This window comes from Taeniopygia guttata, chromosome 30, assembly GCF_048771995.1.
Source record: "Taeniopygia guttata chromosome 30, bTaeGut7.mat, whole genome shotgun sequence".
In the NCBI taxonomy this organism is placed as follows: Eukaryota; Metazoa; Chordata; class Aves; order Passeriformes; family Estrildidae; genus Taeniopygia; species Taeniopygia guttata.
In genome coordinates this window covers 4,217,024-4,238,125 of record NC_133055.1, presented here as the reverse complement: position 1 = coordinate 4,238,125, position 21,102 = coordinate 4,217,024, and the positions used below count along the sequence as shown (strand labels likewise).

General features: G+C 53.6%; 4 protein-coding genes across 4 annotated transcripts in view; 3 read left to right on the top strand and 1 right to left on the bottom strand.

Annotated features, from left to right (window-relative positions):
* LOC140680876 (uncharacterized) overlaps positions 1–21,102 on the bottom strand; it is a 570,776-nt gene that overhangs the window by 263,677 nt on the left and 285,997 nt on the right. The window lies entirely within an intron of this gene.
* Positions 1–21,102, top strand: part of LOC140680884 (uncharacterized) — a 421,560-nt gene that overhangs the window by 390,886 nt on the left and 9,572 nt on the right. The window lies entirely within an intron of this gene.
* Positions 2,271–6,240, top strand: LOC140680952 (olfactory receptor 14A16-like). The gene is made up of 3 exons (XM_072919843.1): positions 2,271–3,190; positions 4,764–4,846; positions 6,230–6,240. The coding sequence occupies exons 1-3, from the start codon at positions 2,271–2,273 to the stop codon at positions 6,238–6,240; spliced, it is 1,014 nt and encodes a 337-aa protein (XP_072775944.1).
* Positions 12,578–17,834, top strand: LOC140680891 (olfactory receptor 14J1-like). Its single transcript, XM_072919794.1, has 2 exons — positions 12,578–13,473; positions 17,804–17,834. The coding sequence occupies exons 1-2, from the start codon at positions 12,578–12,580 to the stop codon at positions 17,832–17,834; spliced, it is 927 nt and encodes a 308-aa protein (XP_072775895.1).

Below are 21,102 nucleotides of genomic sequence, written 5' to 3'. Positions count from 1 at the left end.
TGACCAAAGCTCCCCAGGGACTCCTTCCAGCAGATTCTTGAGGCCACTGGGATGTGGGCTAGGGGGGGATGCTGAGGGCAGGACCAGGGGCTGACAGTGCCCAGCCTGGCTGGGGCTGTGCCAGGAGGCCCCAGGGCCTCAGGACAAGTGTCTCCTCACAGCCCTTGGTGGCACAGAGCCTGCTGTGCCCCAGGGCACCAAGACTTGGCTTCTCTTTGTCCCCACCTGTCATCAGTGCCTCCAGTTCTCTGCTCTGCCTGGGGCCTGGGGACACTTTATCAGTCGTGTCCCTCAGTGGGACCCATTAAAAGTCCGAGAAACTTTGGAGTTGGATTCTGACTTGGAGTTCTGGAGAGGTTTCTGCAGCTCCCTCTCAGGGCCTGATGTTCAGGGCCTGAGCACAAAGCCCCAGAGGGTCATTAAAGTCCTTGTGCTGTGTCTGTGCTGCTGAGCTGGGCCGGGCTCCTGGCACAGAGGGTGATCCTGGTAACCAAGCAGAGCTTCAAAAGCACATTTCTCTTGCTGAGCAGCTCTTCTCCCAGCCCAGCAGGGCTGGGGCACTGCCTGCAGCCAGCCTGGGCACAGCACAGAGGCACAGAGAGCTTCAATCAGTCAGGGCTGGGAAGGGGCTGAGAAGTGCCTGGGGCAGAATCACTGCCAGCCCTTGGCACAGGAACCTCTGGCTGCAGGACAATGCAGCTGCAGCTCCTGGAGAGATCTCCTAAAGCTGGAACATCCCAATACCCACAGACCCTGTGAGTACAACTCTGTGTATTTCTGGTGCTGGGGAGGTGAAATGCTCACAAAGCTTTGACATGCTGAGGTGTTCTATTTGGTCATAGAATATTTCCAAGACAACGATTTTGATAAAAAGGAGGAAATTACCAAAGACTTTGTATTCAGTTTCCTACTATTGGAGAGTGGCAGGGAAGGGGGATAAATATTAACTGTTGATTATGAATTTTGACAAGTGCATGAGATATCTGAACTGTTATTTTAGTGATCAATAGGTTCACAGAGTTCCCTAATGTGCTTGCAGCTCCTCTGCCCATGGACAGCAGCAGCATCAGCTTTGCTGGAGCCATCAGGCTCAGTCTGAGCTGTCCTTGGTGCAAGCTGCAAATAGAACCTGCCCCCAGCCAGTGCCCTGCAAACAGGCAGGGTTCTGTCAGGCCAAGGAGAGTGCACAGAGATTTGGGGTCTGGGAGTGCTGGCAGGGAGAGATCAGACACAGGGAAACACCTGCAGGAGGAAAATCTCCAGGAAGCAGAGAGAAGATCAGGGAAGGAGAGAAAACAAAACCCAGAAATGCTGTGGCAGGGAGAGTTTAGAGATGTCCAGAGGATCCCCTCCAGTGCAGCCCCTCCCTCTGCACAAGCCCCCTCCCTCCTGTCCCCCAGCCAAGCCTCTGCCCTCAGGGCCGGGGCTCCAAGGCGTGCAGCCCCTCCTGTGCAGGCAGAGCTGCAGCAGAGCCGTGGGGCAGCTCTGCAGCCCCGGGCCCAGTTCCCTCTGCAGAGCACAGGGCTGGGAGCAGCTGCCCGGCACTGGGGGCTCTGGCAGGGGGCACAGCTGGCTCAGGGTGACACAGCTGTCCCCAGTGCCTGGCTCTGGGCAATGCTGGCAGTGCAGCCAGGGAAGCAGCTGCATCTCCCTTCATCCAGTGCCATCAGAAGGACACTTGGAAGTCTCCCTGAGATTTCAGTCCAAGCAGGGAGATTCAATGCAAGGTGCAAACCTGTCCAAAGCATCTCTGAGTTATAAGATTGATGGGGAAATGCAGATGTGTTCTGACACTGAAAATGCTGCTGGGTTAGTGAAATGAGCAAGGTGAGTCCTTGGCTCCAAATGTGGAGCTGAGCTGTGGTGGATCCATCTGCTCACAGCAGTACCTGGTGAGCTTAACAGAGAACTTGGGAGTGAGTGTGAACATCCTCCACTTGAGATAAGTTAAAGCCCAGAGAAACTCCAAACAGAATGAGGTAACAGACCTTCTTCCCCCAATCTCTGCTCATAATTTTGCATCAGACAACCCACTCGGTTCTACCACAGGGCAGCAGAAATGCTGAGCATTTCTGATATCTAGGAACACCATCAGAGATAAGGGGGAGCTTATAAAGAAGACCCCAAACATCCAAAACACTAAAGACAATGTCCATGTGTGTCACAGAGGAGGGTTTATGGGAAATGTCTTTGATTTTCGTTACAGGTATCTCCTCTATCTCTTCACTGTCCTTTCTCCATGAACAGGTGCCCTTGTGCAGCCACAGCAAATGTCCAACAGCAGCTCCATCAGCCACTTCCTCCTGCTGGCACTGGCAGACACGCGGCAGCTGCAGCTCCTGCACTTCTGCCTCTTCCTGGGCATCTCCCTGGCTGCCCTCCTGGGCAACGGCCTCATCATCAGCGCCGTAGCCTGCGGCCACCACCTGCACACGCCCATGTTCTTCTTCCTGCTCAACCTGGCCCTCAGCGACCTGGGCTCCATCTGCACCACTGTCCCCAAAGCCATGCACAGTTTGCTCTGGGACACCAGGACCATCTCCTACACAGGATGTGCTGCTCAGCTCTTTTTCTTTCTGCTCTTCATCTCAGCAGAGATTTCCATCCTGACCATCATGTGCTACGACCGCTACGTGTCCATCTGCAAACCCCTGCACTACGGGACCCTCCTGGGCAGCAGAGCTTGTGCCCACATGGCAGCAGCTGCCTGGGCCAGTGCATTTCTCAATGCTCTGCTGCACACGGCCAATACATTTTCCCTGCCCCTGTGCCATGGCAATGCCCTGGGCCAGTTCTTCTGTGAAATCCCACAGATCCTCAAGATCTCCTGCTCCAAATCCCACCTCAGGGAACTTGGGCTCATTGCTGTTAGTGTGTGTTTGGCATTTGGTTGTTTTGTGTTCATTGTTTTCTCCTATGTGCAGATCTTCAGGGCTGTGCTGAGGATCCCCTCTGAGCAGGGACGGCACAAAGCCTTTTCCACCTGCTTCCCTCACCTGGCTGTGGTCTCTCTGTTTATCAGCACTGGTGTATTTACCTACCTAAAGCCTCCTTCGATGTCCTCCCCATCCCTGGATCTGTCAGTGTCAGTTCTGTACTCGGTGGTGTCTCCAGCCCTGAACCCCCTCATCTACAGCCTGAGGAACCAGGAGCTCAAGGCTGCAGTGTGGACACTGATGACTGGATGCTTTCAGGAACATTAAACTGCTGGCCAATTTCTGCAAATCACTTGTAATAAAAGTCATCTTTGATACTTCTTGTTGGTATAATTTTTGAGGTTCTTTTTCTTTCTTTTACATTTTAATGTTTTCCACATTAGAAAGAAATGTCATTGTGCCATTTATCCTTTTGTTTCTCTTCACCTTCCCTGTGCCCTCAGACTGTGTCAATGAGGGGCTGTGCTTTCGGTGGCTTTAAAGGAACTAAAGAATCTCCGAGCAGAGTTTTCTGCAGAGATGCCCTTTTGCTGCCTTCTCTGGAGCTGCAGCAGCAATGTCTGTGTGCAGAGCTGGGGGCAGATCAGGGCTGGCACAGCAGCTCTGCTCCTGCTGGCCACACCATTCCTGATGCAGGCCAGGAGCCATTGGCCTTCTTGGCCACCTGGGCACACGGCTGGCTCATGTCCAGCCTGCTGTCCATCAGTCCCTGCAGGTCCCTTTCTGCCTGGCTGCTGTCCAGCCACTCTGTCCCCAGCCTGTAGCGCTGCAGGGGTTGTTGTGGCCAAAGTGCAGGACCCGGCACTTGGACTTGTTAAACCTCACCTTGTTGGGTTTGGGCCCTGGATTCAGCCTGTCCAGGTCCCTCTGCAGAGCCCTCCTACCCTCCAGCAGATCCACACCCACATCCAGCTGGGTGTCATCTGCAAAGATGTCCTTGTTCCAAGGGGCCCCTCAGCATCACAAAGTCCCTTTGGTTACACCAGGCCCTGCACTGTCACAGTGGCCCCTTGGTTCCATGGGGCTTCACAGTGTCACAATGTTCTCGTTGGTGCCGCAGTTTCACAGTGGCCCCTCGGTTCCATGGGGCCCCAGGGTGTCACAAAGGCCCCATGGTCACATGAGGTCCCACACTGTCACAATGCTCTCTGTGGCTCCACAAGTCCCCTCAGTGTCACAATGGACTCCCTGTTTCCATGAGGCCACACAGTGTCACAAGGGCCTTCCAGATTCCTGGAGGCCCGAGAGTGTCACAGTGGCCCCTTGGTTACACAAGGTCCTGCAGTGTCACAATGTCCCCTTGGTTCCATGAGGCCCCGCAGTGTCAGAAGGGCCCCTTGGTTCACTGGGCCCTGGACTCTCCCAATGCTCTCCTTGGTTTCGCAGTGTCACAATGGTGAAACCCCTCGGTTCCACGAGGCCCCACAGTGTCACAATGGCCTCTGTGGTTCCACCAGGACCCAGTGTCACGGGGACTCCCTGGTTCCATTGGGCCCCAGAGCACCACAATGGAGCCCTGGTTCTATGGGGCTGCACAGTGTCACCATGGTCCTCTTAGTTCCACCAGGCCCTGCAGGGTCACAATGGCCCCAGAGTATCCCAATCATCACAGAATGACAGAATCAAATAGGCTGGAAAAGACCTTTGGGATCACCAAGTCCAACCAATGCCCTAATACCGCCTTGTCACCCAGACCATGCCACTGAGTGCCACTGGAGAGGGACAGTGACTCTGCCACCTCCCCCCTGGCCTGCCCATTCCAGTGCCCACTCACCCTTTCTGTGAAGAACTTCTTCCTCTTGTCCAGCCTAAACCTCCCCTGGTGCAGCTGAAGGCTGTGTCTTCTTGTCCTGCCCTCCAGCAGATCCACACTCACACCCAGCTTGGTGTCACCTGCAAATTTGGGGATGGTGGGCTCGATCCCCTCACCCAGATCATCGGTGAAGATGTTAAACAGGACTGGGCCCAACACAGATCCCTGGGGACAGCACCAGGGACTGGACACCAGCTGGGTGCAGCACCATCCCCACCCCTCTCTGGGCCCAGCCTCCAGCCAGCTCTTCCATCTCCCAGCCAGGAGGGAACCTGCCCAAGCCGTGGGCTGCAGCTTTTCCAGGGAATGCTGTCAGAGACAGTGTCCAAGGCTTTGCTGAAGCCCAGATGGACACATCCACAGCCTTTCCCACATCCACAGGTGGGTCACCTGGTTATAAAAGGAGATCAGGGTGCTCAGGCAGGACCTGCCCCTCTTAAATCCACGCTGGCTGGCTCTGATCCCTCAGCCATCCTGTGGGTGCCCTGTGGTGGCACTCAAGGTGATCTGTTCCATAACCTTGCCGGGCACCGAGGTCAGGCTGACAGGCCTGGAGTTCCCCAGATCCTCCTTCCAGCCCTTCTTGGGGATGGGCTCACACTGGCACCTCCAGTGCTCTGGCACCTCCCTGGTGAGCCAGGACTGATGGTAAATGATGGGGAGCAGCTTGGGGAGCTCATCCACCAGCTCCCTCATCCCCCTAGGATGGATCCCATCCCATCCCATCCCATCCCATCCCATCCCATGCACCTGTGAGCGTCTGAGTTTCTCAGCAGGTCACCAGCTGCTTCCTCCTGGATTACAGGGGACTGTTCTACTCCCTGTGCCCATCTACCAGCTCAGCAGAACTCTTGTCCTGAGGACAACCTGTCCTAATATTGAAAATTGATACAAACAAGGTGTTAAGTAGTTTGACATTTTCTTTATCTTTAGTTACTATATTTTCCACTGGATCCAATAAAGAGTAGAGGTTCTCCTTATACCACATTTTGCTATTAATTTATTTATAGAAATATTTTCTACTCTTTTTCACACAAGTGGCCTAGTTAATCTCTAATTGAGATTTCACCTCTTTCATTTTTTTTCTGCATGACCTAACAACATCCTTAAACACTTGCTAAGTTGACTGACCTTCTGTCCAAAGTTAATGCACCCTCTTCTTTCCTGAGTTCCTACAAAAACTCCATGGGCAGCCAGGACAGTCATTTTCCTCACTAGCTCATATTTTGCCACACTGGGACAGGCTGCTCCTTCCCCCTTAAGATTACTTTCCTGAAATGTGTCCATCCTCCCTGGATCCCTTTGTTTTTAAGGGCTGTTTCCCTTAAATTATCAATGCCTATTTCAGAACTCCCCAAATCTGCATCCTAAATAGGCCACAGGCTGCCCTTCCTAATTCCAGTGTGGAAGTTTTGTTGCTGCTCCTCCTTCTTTCACAGATCATTGAAAACTTGATAATTTCATGGTCCCTGTGCCCCAGGCAGCCTCTGACCCCCACATCTGATTTTCATATCTATTCAAACTGCATGAGGAGGTGCTTGGATTCAGTGCCAATTGGAGATTGCACATATCAGTGAATTAACAGGGGAAAAAAACCTAAATAGGACCTAGGAAATCTTTTTTCACTGTCTTGCTACATATAATATACTTCAAATACACTTCTGAATTCTACTTAACCAGAAAAGATTTGAAAACTTAGATCAAATTGTTTCCAGAGGCTTGGTTTGTTAAGGTGTTCTGAATGTTAATAAGCCCTGGGCCACTGAATTCCTGAACTGAAGAGCTGAAGGCTGAAGAAGCCTCTGGAGCAGTAAAATTCAGCAGCAGCCTCCAAGTTGCTGAGGATGTCAGCAGCCCCCACTGAGGCCATCCCTGCCCAGAGACCCTGGGGGAATGGGCAGACAAGGAGAGCGTCCCTGGGGCTGGGGCAGCAGAACTCAGAGGCACCAGCGGCTCCAGCTGGGAAATGGAGTGTGGGATGGGGCTGTGAAAGCCCTGCCTGGGCTGTGCCAAGCTGGACACACAAGCCCTGACCCCCATCCCCTAAAAAACTCTCTCAAGGAGACATTTAAAAGGACGGACAATTGTTTGTGTCCTCTGAGCTGTACTCCCTGGACAAATACCAACAAGAGATTCTCAGGAACTCAAAACAACACAACAGCTTTTGCTGGGAACTTTAGGAAATCAGAGAAACTTTGGCAAAAGATTTAATTTGATATTCAATCTACAGAAAACACTTCTCAAAGCATTACCTTGGCCCACTGAACTTCACAAACACGACACCTGTTCAATTTTAAGTTAATCAAAATTTGCAAGAGGACAGAAATAGAAGAAGTAGACACAGAAGGAAAGGAAAAATAAGACTTAGGGAAGCACACACAGAGCTACTAACTCCTGGATTCCAGTGGGGTTCAGATAGAAATTCCAAGAGGACGTAGAGCCAAGATGTGTGCTTGCCTTGTGGTCAGCCTTAAATACCCCTTGATCTTCCTGGGCCCTTCCCCAGCTGGAACTTTGGGCCTTTTGGTCACTCAGGAGCTGGGCTGGGGCTCCAGAGGTGGCTGTGGAGCATTGCCTGTGCTGTGCCAGGGACTGGCAGACACTGCTGGGCTGGGATAGAGGCTCTGGGGGGATTGGGGTTCCAGGGCAGGGCAGGGCTGGGGTTACAGGGCAGGGCAAGGCTGGACCTGCCCCTTCCTCCCCTGCACATGAAATGTTTCCAGCAAACAATATCCTCCAGTCTGTCACAACAGGCAATGTTGGAGGTAAAACCCCAATTTTTCCCATGGGCACCTGCAGGAGAAGGACAGTTCTTTTCCATAGGAAGGAAAGCACAGATCCCCAGTGTTTGGAAGGCAGATGAGAGCCTCACTAGGCCAAGGCCAGCAACACTTGTCAGGAATGGCAGATTTTGTCTGGAAGCAACCTTTGGATATAGGGAATTTTGGAGACAGAATCCAAATTTTGCCCATGGGCACCTGGAGAAGCAGTTCTTTCCCAAAAGAAGGAAAGCATGGAGCCTTCCCCAGTGTTTTGAGGACAGATGGGAGTTGACCCTGATGAAACCATTGCCAACCAGATTTGTCCTGCCAATATTCCTACAGGAACAATCGCTGGATACAAGAAAATTTGGAGGTAAAATCCCAATACTGTCCATGGGTGTCTGGAGGAGGAGGAGAGTTATTTTCCATAGGAAGGAAAGAATGGTGCGCCAGTGTTTCAGTAGAAGATGAGAAGAGACCCTAAACATGTCAAGGTCATCTGGACCAGTCAGGCAGTCCACGGGAGGCCAAACCAGCCAGACCCCTGTTCTGTGTTCCTTTGGTTCCATGGGGCCCTGTGTCACAATTGCTCCTTGATTACAAGAAGAAATACAGTGTCACAATGGACCCTTAGATCGATGGGGTCCCACAGTGTCACAATAGCTCCTGGGTTCCATGAGGCCCTTTAGTTTCACAATGGTCCCAAAGGTTCAATGAGGCCCTGCAGTGTCCCAGTGATCTCCGTGGTTCCCCAGGCCTCACAATGACAAGTGACTCCTCTGTTCCATGAGCCCTGTAGGGTCACAATGGACCTTTGGACCGTGCTGGTTTGCAGTGTCACAATGGTCTCCTTTGGCTCCACAGTGTCACAATGGACGACTGATGACACGAGGCCCTGCGATGTCACAATGGAGCTTTGGTCCCATGCAGCCCTGCAGTGCCACAAAGGCCTCTTGGTTTCATGAGGCCCCACAGTGTCACAACGGTCCTCTTGGTTCTGTGGGGACCCCCAGGGTCACAGTGGTCTCACTGCTTCCATGAGGCCTCACAGTGTCACAATGATTTACTTATTCCATGGGGCCTCATAGTGTCCCAATGGTCTCCATGATCCCATGAGTCCCCTCAGGGTCACAATGGTCTCCTTGCTTCCATGGTGCCCCACAGTGTCACAATGGTCCCTTGGTCTCACAGACCCCACAGTGTCACAATGGTCCCTTGGTCTCACAGGCCCCACAGTGTCACAATGGTCCCTTGGTCTCACAGTGCCCCACAGTGTCACAATGGTCCCTTGGTCTCACAGGTCCCACAGTGTCACAATGGTCCCTTGGTCTCACAGGCCCCACAGTGTCACAATGGTCCCTTGGTCTCACAGGCCCCACAGTGTCACAATGGTCCCTTGGTTCCATGGTTCCTGTGCTGGTGCATTCCCCCCTCCCCTTCTCAGGCCGCCCTGCCAGCTGAGAAATGCTTGCTGGGCCTCGGCCTTGGCCATCAGCCCCTGGGCTCAGCTCCTCTGGAGCTCATCACAAACCCTGTCTGCTCCAGGCACTGCTGCTGCCCAACCAGCTCCTGGCTGCTTTAGGAGCAGCCCTGGGAACTGTTTGTGTTCCCTCAGTGGCACAACATCCCTGTTCTCACCCTGCCAAAGAAAGCTGCTGATGCCAAGTGCGGCCAGGGTGAAACATGGCTGGGACTGATGCCCCTCTCTTGGGGCCCTACAAACAGCGCTCCAAAAGGAGCCCTTGGAGCTCTCCTGGCCAGTGACTCCCTCTGAGTGGGGCCTCTCCGAGCTGGGAACTCTCCCATTTGCTGCACTCGGGGGATCCCGAACAACGAGGGAGCCTGGGCCAATCCCCCCACTCCTCCAGGCTCAACCCTTCCCTGCTGGGGAGATGCCAAAGCATCCAGGGAGCATTTCCCTGCCCTCAGGGGAATTTCTCACAGGTGCCCTGCACTGACTCTCTGTGTCTGTGTGCACACAGGAGTGCCTGTGCTGGGGAAATGTGGCAGAAATGCTGCTCTCTGAGGGGTCTGAGTGCCTTGGGTAACTGAGCCAGTCAGGTCTGTAAGTAAGGTTAAATCAAATGGTCTAAGTGACACTGTAGTCCCCTTGATTCCATGAGGCTCTGCCATGCTCTAATGGCCCCTTGGTTCCAGTGTGTCCCAAAGTGTCAGAACAGTCTCCATTGTTCCATGAGGCCCCACAAAGTCACTGTGCTCCCCTTGGTTCCACAGGGCCCCACAGTGTAACAATGGACTCTTGGCTCCATGAGGTGCCACGCTGTGTCCCAATGGCTCATGGTTCCATGAGGCCGCACAGTTTAACAATGGTCCCTTGGCTCCATGAGGCCTTGCTGTGTCACAATGGACTTGGGGTTGCATGAGCTTTTCTACTGCCAAAAACAGTCTCCCTGGTTCCACAGTGTCACCATGGTCCCTTTGTTCCATGAGGTTCCATGGCAGAACCTTGGTTCCATGGCCACCTTGGTCCTGTGTGACCTTGCAGTGTCACAATGGACCTGTGGTTCCACGAGGCCTTGCTGTGTCAGAATGGCCCCTTGGTTCCAAGAGGTTTCTCAGGGTCACAATGGTCTCCTTGGATCCGTGGTGTCACAATGGGCCATTGGTTCAATGTGGCCCCAGTGTGCCAAAATGGATTTTGGTTCCATGGGGTTCCGCTGTGTCACCATGGACCCTTTGTTCCATGAGTTTGGACAGAGTCACAGGTAACTCCTGGGTTCTGTGAGGCCCCAAGGTCACCAAATCTCTGAAATATCAGAACAAGGCTCCTTAAACACTAATTTGCTATTTAAGAGGGGATCATTTATTCAGGCCTTGGGTCTAGTGAGGGATAACTCCTAACCTTATGTGGACATGTAAATCTACCAGTGTGTTGCTTATACACAGTCACTAAATGTGAATTACAATTTACCCATTTCCATAAAACACACCCCAAGTTCCCAGCTTCAGTCCTTGCTTTTTCTATCACTGCACTCTTGAGCCAGATGTCTTCTACATTTCCAACTGTCCTTGCTGGAAAAGCAGCTCCTGCACACCTTGTTCCTGTGTTAAAAGTTCACAGGCACGGTAAAAATGGAATTAACCCTTTTGGTATCAAGGCCAAGGCTTTGTGTGGCCAGGCAGGGGCAGCAGGAGGCAGAGCTGTCAGCAAAGGAAGGGCCAGCGAGGTGGGGCAGCCGGGGGATGACGACAGCCTGCAGGGACAGAGGCGCAGGGCAGGGACACCGTGGGACAGCCTGGGCTGCAGAGGGCACAGGGATGTGCAGCAGCTGCAAGGCCCTGACAGAGCCAACCTGTGCAGCACTTTGGCCATGGCTGCTGGCCCTGGGCCTGAGGCCATGAGGGGACAAGTGACCCTTGCAGCCCTGGGGCCTCATTGCCTCCTTGTCCCTGCTCAGCAGCCTGGCAGGGGCCGCCCCATGGTCCTGCCCTTGGCCCTGCACATCCCCACATCCCAGTGCCCATCCCGGGAAGAGCCCTGAGCAATGAGGGAGGGACAGGATCTGCCTTGCCAGGGGCTGGGGCTCAGGCCTGGGCCCTTTGCATTCCTGAAACACATCCAGGTTTGGTCAGCACCAGAGACACCTTTCCCTTGCTTGTCCCCAGCTGTCATCAGTGCCTGCAGTGTTCTGCTCTGACTGGGGATACTTTCTCATTGTGTCCCTCAGTGGGATCCATTAAAACTTTGGAGTTTGACTCTGACTTCTAATTCTTGAGAAGTTTTTTGAACACTCTCTCAGGGACTGAGTTTTATGTAAACAACACCAAAGCCCCGAGAGAGTCATTAAATCTGGGTGCTCTGTCTGTGCTGCTGAGCTGGGCCAGGCTCCTGGCACAGAGGCAGGTCCTGCCAATCCAAGAAGAGCTTCAAAAAGACATTTCTCTTGAGGAGCAGCTCCTCTCCCAACACAGCAGGGCTGAGGGCTTTGCCTGTAGGTACCTGAGAGCACTGAAGCCGACAGGCTCAGAGCAGCTGGAAGGACAATTCTGAGCTCATTCATGGAAAATCTTCACCACTTCTGGCACAGTCAGTCTCTGGCTGCAGGGACCTCCTGAAGCTGACCCAGGACAGGACTGATGTGACTGTAAGGAAGGCTCTGCTGCCGTTTCTGTTTTGGGGGAGGATGTGCTCCAGAGCGGGGCTGTCCTGGGCACTGTCAGAGGGACAGGGCAGGACGGCTCCTGCTGCCAGGGACGGCTGCAGGGGGTGAAGCTGGGGCTGCAGCCAGGGCTGCCCAGGGCTGTCCTGCAGAGCAGCTCCTGCAGCCCTCAGGGCTCTTGGCCAGCCCAGGGGATGTGCCACCTGCCAGGGACAGCTCTCAGCCTGCCTGGCAGCTCCCCATGGACTGTGCAGGGGAGAAGCTGGAGCTGGAAGGAGTGACCCCCATCAGGGAGGTTCCTCCTGTGGTGGAGATGGTACAGCATGGCCAGGGCTGCTCTCAACTTTCTCCTAAAGGGAAGGGAAAGGGGCTGTCAGCTTTGTCTGTGTCACTGAGACTCCTGCACTGTCACCCTGGGCATCAGCACATCTGCCTCAGATCTCCCTCAGAAAGTGCCTCCTCACCCTCCTCTACCTACAGAGAGCAGCAGCAGCACCTTGGCTTGCAGCATCTCTGTTTTTCTGCCCTGCCTTTAAGGCCCAGGGAGAGGCCCCTGGGCAGTGCCCTGTGCTGGGAGGGGTCTAAAGGGCAGAGCTGAGCCCCCAGGGCAGGGCTGGGCTCTGGCAACACTGGCAGGGACAAGGCTTGGATAGAGAGAAACAGCTCCCAGTAGGTACAGCTCAAGGCAGCAGAGAGCCAGAGGAACCCTGAACATCCCTTCCTGTTCAGCAACTAAGGAAAAAAAGGAGAGAAGTGATTATGGAAATTTATTTTGAAATTGGTGCCATCAAAATGTCACTGTATTTTTCAGGGATGTTTTAAATTCAATCACACTGAAATAAAGGAGATGAATCACACTGAAATAAAGGAGATGAAATGAGCAAAGGGCAGCTGTGTGGGGACACGCAGGTCTGGTGACACTGACCTAATTCCCAGAGGGAAGAAATGTCCAACAGCAGCTCCATCAGCCACTTCCTCCTGCTGGCACTGGCAGACACGCGGCAGCTGCAGCTCCTGCACTTCTGCCTCTTCCTGGGCATCTCCCTGGCTGCCCTCCTGGGCAACGGCCTCATCATCAGCACCGTAGCCTGCGGCCACCACCTGCACACGCCCATGTTCTTCTTCCTGCTCAACCTGGCCCTCAGCGACCTGGGCTCCATCTGCACCACTGTCCCCAAAGCCATGCACAATTCCCTCTGGGACTCCAGCACCATCTCCTACAAGGGATGTGCTGCACAGCTCTTTTTCTTTCTGCTCTTCATCTCAGCAGAGTATTTCCTCCTGACCATCATGTGCTACGACCGCTACGTGTCCATCTGCAAACCCCTGCACTACGGGACCCTCCTGGGCAGCAGAGCTTGTGCCCACATGGCAGCAGCTGCCTGGGCCAGTGCCTTTCTCTATTCACTGCTGCACACAGCCAATACATTTTCCCTGCCCCTGTGCCATGGCAATGCCCTGGGTCAGTTCTTCTGTGAAATCGCCCAGATCCTCAAGCTCTCCTGCTCCAAATCCTATCTCAGGGAACTTGGGCTCATTGCTATTAGTGCCTGTTTGGTATTTGGATGTTTTTTGTTCATTGTTTTCTCCTATGTGCAGATCTTCAGGGCTGTGCTGAGGATCCCCTCAGAGCAGGGACGGCACAAAGCCTTTTCCACCTGCCTCCCTCACCTGGCCGTGGTCTCACTGTTCCTCAGCACTGGTGCATTTACCTACCTGAAGCCCCCCTCGATGTCCTCCCCATCTCTGGATCTGTCAGTGTCAGTTCTGTACTCGGTGGTGCCTCCAGCCCTGAACCCCCTCATCTACAGCCTGAGGAACCAGGAGCTCAAGGCTGCAGTGTGGAGACTGATGACTGAGTGCTTTCAGAAACATTAACCTGCTGAGCAATTTATCTAAATCACATGTAATAAAAGTCATATTTGATACTTCTTGTTGGTTTCATCTTGGAAGTCTTTGTTTTACATTTAATGTTGTCCACAAATTAATGCCATTCCTTGTGCCATTTCTCATTTTGTTTCACTCCACCTTTCCTGTACCCACAGACCGTGTCAATGAGGGGCTGCACTCTCATTGGCTTTAAAGGAACTAAAGGATGTCCCAGCGAAGTTTTCTGCAGAGATGCCCTTTTGTTGCCTTCTCTGGAGCTGCAGCAGCAATGTCTGTGTGCAGAGCTGGGGCAGATCAGTGCTGGCACAGCAGCTGTGCCCAGGAGCAGCAGCACTTGGTGCTGCCAGCGCTGCTCCCGTGGCCCTGCCCCGCTGCCCTGGTGGCCCTGGTGTTGCTGCAGGGCCTGAGTGCTCTCGGGGCCGGGCACAGTCCTGGGGGTGGCAGTGCCGGGGCTGCAGCAGGGACAGGCCATGGGCACTGCTGGGGCAGCGCTGACGCCTCAGGCCAGGGCCTGGGGGCTCCAGGCTCCTTGCCCAGGCTCTCTCAAGAACACGGCCAGGCCAATGCTCAGCACAGAAAACCCCCGTGAGCAGCCCCAGGCTGGCCGTGGGCAGGCTGGGGGCAAACAGCACGGCTGGTGCTCTGCAAGGGCCTGGGGGAGACGGGAAGGAGCAGCAGAGCAGGGGCTGATCCATCCCCAGTGCGCTGCACAGCCCAGGGCAGCGTCCCAGAGCGTCCTCATGGAGCTGCCAACAACATCCCCCTCTGCAGCCCTGGCCTCTCCCCCAGCTCACAGAGGTGCCGCATCCTTGCAGGCACAGACACGGCAGCACTGGCTCAGCAGCCCCTGTTTGCACTGCACACAGCAGGCGGGAGCACCCCCATGCTGCTGCTGTGGGGACATGAACCTGAGGGAGCACAAATGCCATCAGCCCCTGGGGCCAGGAAGGGCTGGGGGACGCCAGGGAAACCACTCAGCTTTGTCCTGGCCTCTGCAGTCAGCCTGAAAGTTTGTTCCCATCAGCTGGGACTTTCCTGTCCCACTGCAGACGCTGCTGCTCAGAGCCAGGGCTGCCTGGCAGCCACCCCCAAACTGCCCTGAGCATTTCCTTGGCTTCACATTTACTTTCTTTACTCTTCCTGTTACAGATTTCTTTCCCTTGCCCACCCCTGTTCCCTCCCCTGCACACAGCCCATCCCTGTTTGCCCTTTCCTCTCTGGCCCCACTCCCCATTGCAGTTCCTGACTTCGCACCATGGGAACGGCCCTTGGGGAGCAGGATCATCCCACAAGTGCTGCAGGAATTGTCTGCAGGCTCCTGCAGTGCCTGGTGCTGCTCCCTTGCCAGAGGCACCCCAGGCCAGGGGGCACATCTGGGCTGCTGTGTCTGGCTGTGGGGCTCCCTGTTCTGGGCAGTGAGGAGGAGCTGCAGAGGCTCTGCAGGACTGACAGGATGGGCTTTGGGGCTGTGAGGAGAAGCTGAGGGACCTGGGCTGGTGGAGCTTCTGAAGAGGAGGCCCAGGGCTCCTCCTGCAACTGCTCCAAGGGTGGATTCAGAGAATCACCAAATCAGCAAGATTGAAAAAGACCTTGGAGATCATCAAGTCCAACCTGTGCCCTGACACTACCTTGTCTCCCCTGAGCCTCCTCTTCTCCAGGATCAACAACCCCAGCTTCCTCAGCCCCTCCTCACAGGAACTGTGCTCCACACACCTCACCAGCCTTGTTGCCCTTCTCTGGACCCGCTCCACCCCTCCATTTCCTTCCTAAATTGGGGGCCCAGAACTGGACACAGCACTCGAGGTGCTGCCCAACCAGTGCTGAGCACAGGGGAAGAATCACTGCCCTGCTCCTGCTGGCCACACCATTCCTGATCCAGGCCAGGAGCCTTTGGCCTCTTGGCCACCTGGGCACACGGCTGGCTCATGTCCAGCCTGCTGTCCATCAGTCCCTGCAGGTCCCTTTCTGCCTGGCTGCTGTCCAGCCCCTCTGTCCCCAGCCTGTAGCGCTGCAGGGGTTGTTGTGGCCAAAGTGCAGGACCCGGCACTTGGACTTGTTAAACCTCACCTTGCTGGGTTTGGGCCCTGGATCCAGCCTGTCCAGGGCCCTGTGCAGAGCCCTCCTACCCTCCAGCAGATCAACCCTCCCAGACAACTTGGTGTCCCCTCGGTTCCATGAGGCCCCAAACTGTCCCAATGATGTCCATGATTCCATGAGGCCTCCCACTGTCACAATGTCCCTTTGGTTCCATGGGACCCTTTGGTATCACAAAGTCCCTTGGATCCTTGGGCCCCGCAGTGTCACAATGTCACCGTGGTCCCCCAAGGCCCTGCAGTGTCACAGTGGATCCTTGGTTCCATGAGGCCTGGCAGGGCAGCAATGCTCTCCTTTGTCCCAGAGTGTCACAATGGCCTCTTGGTCCCAAGGGCCACCACGGTGTCAAACATGTTTCCTTCATTCCAGGAGTCCCTGAGGACCAGCACTGGCCCCTTGGATCTATGGGGCTTTGCAGTGTCACAGCATCATGACACGAGGTCCTGCTCTGTCACAAAGCTCTGCATGGTTCCCCAAGGCCCTGCAGGGTCACAGTGGCCTCTGTGGTCCCACCAGGATCCACACTGTCACAATGCCCTCCTTGCTTCCATTCAGCCCCACAGTGTCACAATGGCCCTTGGCTCTGTGGCGCCATGTCATACACAGTGTCACCATGGTCCTCTGAGTGCCACCAGGCCCTGCAGTGCCACAATGGCCCCTTGCTTCCCCAGGGCCCTGCAGTGTCACCATCATCAGATTATCAACCAGGGTGGCAAAGACCTTGGAGAGCATCAAGTCCAACCTGGGACCCAAAACCACCTTGTCACCAAGACCATGGCACTGTGTGCCACATCCAGTCTTTCTTTAAACACTTCCAGGGACGGTGGCTGACCCACTTCCCTGAGCATCCCATTGCAATGACCAATCACCCTTTCTGTGAAGAATATTTCCTGATGTCCAGCCTAAACATCCCCTGGTGCAGCTGAAGGCTGTGTCCTCCTGTCCTGTCACTGTTCCCTGGGAAAAGAGCCCGACCCCCAGCTGGCTGCACCCTGCTGTCAGGGAGGTGTAGAGAGTGATGAGGTCTCCCCTGAACCTCCTTTTCTCCAGGATCAACAACCCCAGCTCCCTCAGCCGCTCCTCACAGGACTTGTGTTCCTGACGCCTCTCCAGCCTTGTTTCCCTTCTCTGGACATGCTCCAGCCCTTCCATGTCCTTCCAAAATTGGGGGCCCAGAACTGGACAAAGAACTCGAGGTGCTGCCCCAGCCAGTGCCAAGCACAGTAGAAGAATCACTGCCCTGATCCTGCTGGCCACACTATTCCTGATCCATAGGAGTGCCAGGGGTTGGATGGGGGAAATTGTGGGGAGGGGGTGGGGACAAAGTCTTATTGATAGTCAGCCATGAAGGGTGTTGATTTTCATATCTATTCAAACTGCACTAGAAGGTGCTGAGAGTCAATATCAATTGGACATTGCTGATATCAATCTATAAACAGGAAATGGAAACAGGACAAAACAGTTTCTCTCTGCATTGTTTCGATTACAGTATATTCACTTTGAGTACACTTTTGAAATCTGTCTAATTCACCACAGAAATATTGAAAACTTCAATTATTCCCAGGGGTTTTTCTTGTTCAAGCATTTTGAACAAATGTTTACGAGCTTTTTCCACTGAATTCCTGAAGTGAAGAGCTCAAGAAAGAAAAGGCCTCTGGAGTAGGAAAATTCATCAGGAACCTCCAAGGGGCTAAGGATACATCCCCATCAGAGCAGCAATGAGCAGAAATGGGCACAGCTTTGTGGCTGCCCCAGCTCTGGGATGGGCCCTGGGCCTGGAGCAGGAGCAGCTCTGGCGGGCACAAGTGGCACTGCCTGTTCCTGGGCACACAGCTGATGTCTGCCCTGAAAGGGGCACAGGTGTTAATACGTGTACATTTCATATTATACAGGGACATTTTTATTATCTGGGTCACTTCACTACTTTTAAGAAAGACCAATGTTTTCCCTCTAGGAACAGGAATTTCTTGGAAGTGTATTGATGGGAGAAGAAGAAATATTGATCTTTCCATCCTCTTGAGTCACCAATATTCTGTTTATTGCATCATCTCCCTCTTCCTTCAGGTGTTTCCAGCTCTCCTGTTTAAATGGCCATGTCTAAGGAAATCTGTTCACTAGACAAGCTCAATCTATGTCCTTCCTGTTGCTCCCAGATTTCCTCCTCTAGGTGCTCTCTCATCATTCAAGGCCCTCTCAACTGACTGGCTTCATGCTTTGAGCTTCACAGAGTTGTGCAGTCTTTCTGAAGTTCAAATAAATATCACATTATTCAACACCTTACTCACATTTATATCTATCACAGAATTACCTTTTATGTCTTTGTCTAAAACTGTTCCTGTGCAGAAATCCCTTGGGCATGGGGGACATGTCAGATGCTGCTGGGACATCACAGAGAGTTGAGGGAAGAGCTGTGATTGTTTTTAAACTGTTCAAATGTTAAACTTGTGTTTGTTGGCACGAAACCTCTCTGTGCCTCTGAGTGTCACCAGTCCCTGAGCCCAAAGGACACAAACCCGATGAGTTGTGGTTCCCACTGCAGGGGCACTTGGACCTTGGCTCTGCACAGGAGAGCTCTTCATCCACTTTCCCTCTTTTCCTCCCTCTGGGCATGGAGGCAGCTCCTGCCTTCAGCCTGTGACTCGTGTGTGCAAAGAGCAAATCTGGGCAGAATTGGGGCAGGGAGGGTTTGGGGGGACCTTGGGATCTGTGCTGGGCACAGAAGGTGTTTCCATTGCTCTGAGACTGTCTGCTGTGCAAAGTGGATTTAATATCCAGCAGAGGAATGACTTTTGCATTTGATGGAGCTGTGCCTTCCCTTGGCTTTGTTGGCTGGCAATAAATGAACATCCCTCTGTGTCTGGGGCAGCTCCTTCTCCAAGGAAAGCAGGTGGGAGTTGGAGCCATGGAGCTGAAACCCGCAGGTGCAGCCTGGGCTGGAGGGAGCTCAGATTTGCACAAGGCTGCTCTGAGTGCCAGGGCTTGGATGGGGGAAATGGTGGGGTGGGGGCAGGGACAGAGTCTGATGGATTGTCAGCCACAAAGGGTCTTGATTTTCATATCTATTCCAACTGCATGAGGAGGCACTCGGATTCAGTGTCAACTGGAGATTTCACACATCAATTTATTAGGAGTAAAAAAAACTAAACAGGACCTGAAGAAATCTTATCTCACTGTCCTTTTAAATATAGTGTAATCAACCACAAGAGATTTGAAAACTTAAATGATTCCCAGGGCTTGGCTTGTTAAGGTGTTCTGAATGTTAATGAGCCCTGGGGCACTGAATTCCTGCACTGAGGAGCTGAAGGCTGAAGAAGCCTCTGGAGCAGTAAAATTCAGCAGCAGCCTCCAAGTTGCTGAGGATGTCAGCAGCCCCCACTAAGGCCATCCCTGCCCAGAGACCCTGGGGGAATGGGCAGACAAGGAGAGCGTCCCTGGGGCTGGGGCAGCAGAACTCAGAGGCACCAGCGGCTCCAGCTGGGAAATGGAGTGTGGGATGGGGCTGTGAAAGCCCTGCCTGGGCTGTGCCAAGCAGGACACACAAGCCCTGACCCCCATCCCCTAAAAAACTCTCCCAATGGGACATTTAAAAGGAATTACAATTGGTTCTGTCCTCTGAGTTGGATGCACTGAAGAAATACCAACAAGAGATTCTCAGGAGCTCAAAACAATAAAACATCCTTTCTGGCAACATAAAAGATAAGAGAAACTTTGGGAAAAGGTTTAATAGGTCATTAAATCAACAAAAAACATTTCTCAAAGCATTCATCCTTGGATGTACGGAGTTTTGGAGGTGGAATCCCAGTTTTGGCCATGACAGGATGAATGATTTTTTCCTATAGGAAAGAGAAGTGCAAGTCCAAGTGTTCTGGAAGAAGATGAGAGGTGGGCACCCTTAGGCCAAGCCAGCCAGACCTGACTCTCCTGATACCTTTCATCTAAGGGCTATCCTTGGACACAGGGCATTTTGGAGGTGGAATCTCAATTTTGGCTGTGGGTTCCTGGATAGGAAGAATTATTTACATTAGGAAGAAAAGAACAGAGCCCCGGTGTTTCAGAGGCACATGAATGCCACCCCTCAGGAAGCCAAGGCCAGGCAGACTTGTCAGTCCTGGCATCTTCTGTCTGGGAGCTATCCTTGGATATAGGGAATTCTGGAGGCAGATCCTCAGTTTTGGCCATGGGTGTGGTCGAGATGGATGGTTTTTTTCCCATAAGAAAGAAAAGCACACGGTCCCAGTGTTTCAAAGGCAGATGAGAGGTGACCCTTGGGTGGTCAAGGCAGCCAGACCTGTCTCTCCTGGCAGATTTCATCTGGAAACAATCCTTTTACATAAGGAAATTTGGAGAAGAAATCCCAGTTTTGGCCCTGGTTCCCTGGAGGAGAAGAACAGTTCTCTCCCATAGGAAGGAAAGCCCAGAGCCCCAGGGCTTCAGGGGCAGATGAGAAGCAGCCCTCAACATGCCAAGGTGGTCAGGTGGTCCCCAGGAGGCCCAGCCAGCCAGACCTGTTCCATGTTCCCTTGGTTCCATGGGACCCCACAGTGTCACAATGGTCTCCTTGGTTCCATGAGGCCCTGGAGTGTCACAATGTTCCCTTTGCTTCTGCAGTGCCACAATGGCCCCGTGCTTCCATGAGGCCTTGCAGTGTCACAATGGCTTCGTGGTTCCACAGAGCCCTGATGTGTCACAATGGCCCCTGGGCTCCGTGTGCCCTCGCTGTGTCACAGCGGCTCCTCTGTGACACTGCGGCTGCACAAGGTCACCATGGACCCTTGTTTCCTTGGGGTCTCTGAGTTCACAATGGTCTCCTTGATTCCATGAGGCAGCACAGTGTCACCCTGGCCCCTTGGTTCCCTGTGGTTCTGTAGTGCCACCATGGTGTCCTTGGACCCACATTGTCACAACTGACCCATGGTTCCATGAGGTTCTGCAGTGTCACTGTAGCAGTCAGAGGCCCTGCAAGGCCTCCCTGGCGGTCACTCACCTAAGATAAGAAATGCCTAAGTCACGGTGACTGGACCAAAGAAGCCCCTCTTCTGCATTCAGACCCTTCTTACCTCTCTGTAAGGCTATTGGTGTATTCTCCTCAAACCTGGGAACTGGACAATTTCCAACACCCCAGTACCCCATATAAACACCCATTTCTATCCAGTTTGGCAGAAGAGCTGTCACTGCATCCCTTCAGAGGAGCTGGCAATAAAGGACATCGCTGTGGAACCACATACAGCCTTTTCCTCTCTCTATCCCTGTGTGTCTGCCAGAGGCACTTGTGAGCACAGAGCGAAATCACCGAGAGCTGAACTCACAGAGCTGAAATCACTCCAGAGGTGCTCGCTAAGTTGCCTGTGGCTGGGAGCTGAGCCGAGGGACCCAGACAGGCTGAGCCTGACAGCGCAGCGCTATCCGGACACCCACGGCAGCGGCAGCCCGGGGGTCAGATGGACCCCTGGGACCCCAGGCTGCATTAACCTGGAGTGACTGGGATC